General features: G+C 51.8%; 1 protein-coding gene across 1 annotated transcript; it reads right to left on the reverse strand.

Moving 5' to 3' along the window:
• Positions 1 to 2,022: 2,022 nt before the first annotated feature.
• On the reverse strand, positions 2,023 to 3,510 carry GPR101 (G protein-coupled receptor 101). The gene has a single exon (XM_004685960.1). It carries the CDS (start codon positions 3,508 to 3,510, stop codon positions 2,023 to 2,025), a length of 1,488 nt encoding a protein of 495 aa, XP_004686017.1.
• Positions 3,511 to 5,542: the final 2,032 nt, after the last annotated feature.

A 5,542-nucleotide genomic window follows, 5' to 3' on the forward strand; every position in this document is an offset into this window, starting at 1 on the left:
GTTGAGCTTTAAAAATAAAACAAGAAGTTCAGCTTTAACAAACTATTTGTAGACACTTATGCTTGAAATCCTGCTCCTACTCATGTCAACATTTCTACTCAAAGAACAGGCTACAGCTTCCTTGAATTCCTCCAACCATGACAGATCTTCAAAGCAGTGCCCTCCTCAAGGAAGAGGATCAGTCACATAGGCTACTTTGGCACCCAGAAATCTTTTGAGATTTCTACAAGAGTTGGCCACAAATTGTCATCATAATTTTATGACTCTTAATTCACTTTCTGCATTTTGGTAGAAAACTAAATGACAGTGCAATAAACTTTAGCTCAGATATCTTGTCTCATTTACCACCAGTTCCAAATTAATGCACTTGGAATTGATTTTCTGCACATACCAAGTTGACAGGTCAGCTAAAATTTTTGAGGGGGTCTATCCATACTCCTTTCCTAAATTCGGAATGTGACAAACCCAAATTCCGATGTAGACTTATTCACGGCCCAAATACATTCTGTTTACCTTCCCCCTTGAGAAGTTCATGTTGAAATCTATAAGGAGGAAGAAATCAAGAAAATACAAGTGAGCTGGGTATTTAGATCAATGAAACAAGTTCTAATTAGAGGTGGTCATCCCACAAGAATGAGACTAAACTGAATGTGGCCACGTTTACACACAACCATCTGATGGGCCATTTTCCATATCCCAAAGCAAGGATGTCGGCATTTGATTTTAGGATTGTTCGGACTAGGTCAGATGGTTGAGAAACCATCTTGTCATTGATGCCTCTTAGAGTTCTCTCACATGTCTTCAGGAGCTTTAAGAGGCTTCAGAAAGAGCCAGAGGGGAAAAGGACACATGGAAAAGCACAGGAAAAGGAAAATGTGTGTCCTTTGCTTGCTTCCCATGTAATTACACTTCATGTCTATGATCTTTCCAACAACAAAGAGATTTAGATGGACACATGGCTCTTGACTGGCAGTGTGACTGTGTAGACCTTTGGCCACTCCTATTTTAATTTCTTGTTTTCTGGAAATATTGTTTGGCCAAAAGACCTATTTGGAAACACACACACACACTCACACGTGCACGGTTGGCAGAGGAAATTTGGAGGATTCTTATGACCATCCCAATTCGATCACAAAGGGAAAATTGTAAAATAGTGGCATGATTTCTGCCACACTACTATTTAAATAGGACATAGAAAATAATTTAGCATCAATAGACAATTTTCCTTTTGTATGGAATGACCGTGGTTCCAGCCCACACAGAAACCCAGGGTTTTGTAGAGATAAGTCAACTGTTTAGTCCCGTGGAAATGTGTTAATTCTTTTTCTTCTTCCTTAGACTAGCTTTCCATCGCAAACATGCCTTATTACCCTCTTACACTTTTCTGGATCCCTTTAGTGGAATCTAGAAAGCTTCTTGGAAATTCAACTACACAATGCCTTTTGTCCTTGTTTGTGCAATAGTTCTTGCACCAGATCGTGGGCCTCCTCCGTGTAGTACTTTGGCTCACAAGTTAATCAGTCCATCGGGCTCTGTCTCTAGGGCTCCATGAATGATCTGGTCCTTTGATTTTCTTTCAGCTGAATGCAGGCTGTAACCATTGTCCTTCAGTTCCTGACTTAAAGGCCTAAAAGTCCTTAAGTCCACAGGTATCGCCTTCCTTCCCCTACAGAGCAAATGCTGACCCACTGCAGCCCTGGGAGACAAAGAGAATGCCAAGTACCAGTTCCACGGATAGCCCTTGTTGCTTTAAGAAATTTAGAAGCAAATCATTTCTTCTTTTGGGGGAAACTCAGTCAAAATCCTTAAATCTGCGTTTTGAGTGGCACCCTTTCAAGGGCCTCCCCAAGTCCCTACCTCTTCCATATATTGTTTACCGTGTGGTGAGAAGGATGTGTGAGCAACATCTTTGCCTGGAATGGTATGAGTTGGCACTGATGGGAATGTTGGTGATCCACTGAAAAGAAAGCTGCTCTTGTTTTCTGTACTGTGGGCAGTCCAGGGTTTGCCTTGGAAATAGCTTCAAGGCAAAGTGGCAGAATCATGAGAAGGGACGATCTTGCCTTCAGTCCCACCCTCTGTGCCAGCCTCTGTTCCAGGCAGGTCAGGGTGGCTGTCTTCTTTGGGGGGCTTTTTCTTGCAGAAGAACTTCTTCAGCATATCCTGGATTTCTTTCTTGATGGTCTTGTGCATGTAGCCATAGATGTAGGGGTGGATGCAGCACTGCAGGAAGAAAAGCCAGATTATTATAGTGATCACCCACTGGGGAACCTTGGTTTGGACATCTACCCACACGGCCAGGACTGCTAGAAAGCAGTAGGGCCCCAGAGACAACACGTAGGAGAAGATGATCAGGAAGATCACTTTAGCAGCCTTGCACTGGTAGCACCTTGGCAGAGGCAGGTTGCTGTTGCTGTTTCGACGGCTGGCTGGGAGACTCTCTGGAATGTTCACTGCCTCGATGTCACACTCACTGAAATTGACTTCGTCCTCACCAAACTCCAAATCATCTTCGCCCAAGTCAATGTTGCACTGGTTGACTTCTCCTCGGCCCGTGTCTGCCTTCACATGGCTTTCCATTCCAGCACCACCTCCCACACCCTCTGCGCTGCCCTCATTAGCTGCCATGCCGCTCTCTCCGACTTCCATGCTGCCCTTGACCTCGATGTTCCCTTCCTCAGTCTTCATGCTGTCATCCGCGGTCTTGACTTCACCTCCATCCTGGCCGTGGATCTCACTCTCACCATGGAACTCATCCTTCTTCAGTCTCCCTTCATCCCCATTCTCCGTGCGGTCCTTGGCTCGCACCTCCAGGCTGTGGCTCTTGAAGTACAGCAGTGCATGCTGGCGCCGGGCGGCCCCAAACACCACGGAGTAGCAGGCAATCATGACCACCAGTGGAATGACGATGAAGGACACCACACTGAGGATGGTGTAGCTGGGGCTGGATCCCCAGATCATAGAGCAGAGGGCATTGCGCTCATCAAAGGCAGCCTGGCCCCAGCCATACAGTGGGGGTGTGCTCTGCAGGATGGCCACGATCCAGGTGCCATAGAGGAGCATGTAACCTCTGCGATGGGTCATTTTGGCAGGGTAGGAGAGAGGGTGGATGATGGACAGGTAGCGATCAACTGACACCACGATGATTGTGTTGACACTGGCAAAGGCGAACAGGTGAGTGAGGCTGACCAGGGCGGTGCAGAAGTGGCTGTTGAGGGGCCAGAAGAGAGGCACGGAGGTGGCCACCACCCAAGGGGCCACGAGAGAAATCTGCAGCAGGTCAGTGATGAGAAGGTTAAAGATGAAGCGGTTGGTCACCTGCAGTAGCTGCGGCTTGCGCTGCAACACCAGCGCCAGAACTATGTTACCGAAGAAAGAGACAGTGAGGAAGATGAGCAGCACGCTCGAGCGTATGATGCCGTGAGCCAGGCTGATAGGCATTTTGGAGAGGGGCATGCACGTGTGGCTGCTGTTGTTTTCACGCGTGTTGTTGGTGCAGGTGGATGTCATGGCGGCAGGGTGCAGTCTTGGAGCTGGGGGCGGTGGGTGGTGAAGGGGCACACCAACCGGTGCACCAACCACACTCACTGCCTATGCTGGGGAAGAAACAGACACACAACTGGGTTAGTCACCCTTTGGGGGTGGGGTAGGGGACTGCCTATGGGCCAGGCAGCAGCACTACAGGAAAGGACCCCTCCCCACCCCTCTCTACCTCCCCCCCCCCCAGGTGGGGCCCCAGTCAGCACCCAGGCAGCCTACAGAATCCTCAGACTCAATGTCTCCCTCCCTTGGGGTCTGACTCCCTCCTCATCTCTCCCACATCGCTCCCGCTGTGACTCCTTCCCCCCCCTGCTGTGACTCCTTCCCCCCCCCTGCTGTGTCTCCCCCCCCTGCTGTGACTCCTTCCCCCCCCTCTGGCTCTGCCGCCTGGAGCCCTCTCTGCACCTGCCTGGAGCCCTCTCTGCACCTGCACGGAGCCCTCTCTGCACTCTTCCGCACTATCTCTGGCTTCCAGACTTTTGTTCTCTCCAGTGATCTCTCCAGCTGTCTCTAGGCTGATACATGCGCCTGCGGCAAGCGGGGCTGATGCATGCGCGTGCGCTGTCCTTCCCTGCTTGTTTACATTTGTCAATTTGTCTCTAGTGTGTCTTTCCCGATCTCGCACATGACCGCACATTTTCTGCCTCTCTCGGGATGCATGTAGGTGTCTCATCCTTTTTGCTGCATCTCTGACCGCCACCCCACGTCTGTCCCTCTGTTTCTCAGTCCCTCATTAGCACGTGCGCGGTGTGCGCTGTCGCTGTCGCTGTGCGCTGTCCTCGGTCTCTGGCTGTCGCTTTCTCCTGCTTTCTCCTCCGTCTATCCCTCCCTCCCTCCCGAGTCAGTTTCTGTAGCTAACACACTTTTTGTAGCTGTGTGCATATCTCTCTCTGCCTCTCTTTCCCTTTCTTCCCATCTTGTTTCTGTCTCCCTCCGTCTTCTTCAGCTGCGCTCTTGTCTCTGCCTGTCACTGTCTATGTCAACGGCAGGTGCGCGCGCTTCTCCAGCTTTGCCCGATCTATCTCATTTCTCCACGTCCTGACAATCTCTAGGTCCCTAGCGCACCTGTTCAGTATCACTCACCGTCTGCGTATCTCTGTCAGTCTCCAACCCTCTAGTTTTCGCGCCTCGCCTCCCTCCCTCGGTTCTCTCAGGCGAATCCTACTCTCTCTGCGCTTACCGCGGTTCTCAAATCCTCTCGTTTCTGCGTCTCTCGCGACCTCCCCCTGAGCGCGTTCTGTGTCTCTCCGTTGGCCCCTGCCTGTCTCTCGGGTCTCGGTCGCGCAGGCTTTCTCGCACGTCTGCACTTGGACAGTTGGTCTCTCCGGCTACCACCCTCTCCCTGGGCCCCCAGCTAAGCACTTTCTCTGTGTTTGAGTGTGTGTGCATCTTCCTGTCTCCGCCTTTCTCTGATGACCCTCACCTCGGTGTTTCTCTGGCTGGATCTGTCTCTCTGTGACTTTATTTTGCCATGGAAACCAGCTGCCGCCGCGGCTACCGTGGGCTCTGGCGCAGAAATTCCCTAGTTTCTCAGCGGCACACGCTCTGATGGATGCGGGGAGGATGCCTAGCGGGAGCCCCTTCCCAAAGTTCACCCTCGCCCGGCAGTCTCCAGCACACCTGCGGGTGCAGGGAATGGGTGAGCTGGGGGAGTGCGGGAGAGGAGGCAAGACAGCGAGAGCGACTGCGAGGCGCCGAGAGAGAGTGAGAGAAAACATCGAGAGAGAAGAGGAGCCAGAAAGAGAATGAGCGGCAGGGACAGAATGAGACGCAAGAACGACGGGGAGGATGGGATGTGGCTACAACGAAGGAGTCCAGCAGACTGGGGCAGAGAGAGTTAGGGAGAGGTGGCGGCAGAAAGAGGCAAAGGGCGACTAGGGAAAGAGAGAGCGAGGCGCAGAGAATGCGAGGAAGGAGGAAGGACGCGGAGAATGGGGCGCGAAGTGGGGACCAGAGCGCCAGGCACAAAGTGCGAGGGCCACGGCGCTGGCCGAGGGCGGCG

This window comes from Condylura cristata, unplaced genomic scaffold (genome assembly GCF_000260355.1).
Source record: "Condylura cristata isolate star-nosed mole 26May11 unplaced genomic scaffold, ConCri1.0 scaffold00019, whole genome shotgun sequence".
Lineage (NCBI taxonomy): Eukaryota > Metazoa > Chordata > Mammalia > Eulipotyphla > Talpidae > Condylura > Condylura cristata.

Bases quoted from the DNA above. Each gene is read 5' to 3' on its own strand.
- GPR101 (XM_004685960.1), bottom strand. From the start codon at position 3,510: ATGACATCCACCTGCACCAACAACACGCGTGAAAACAACAGCAGCCAC.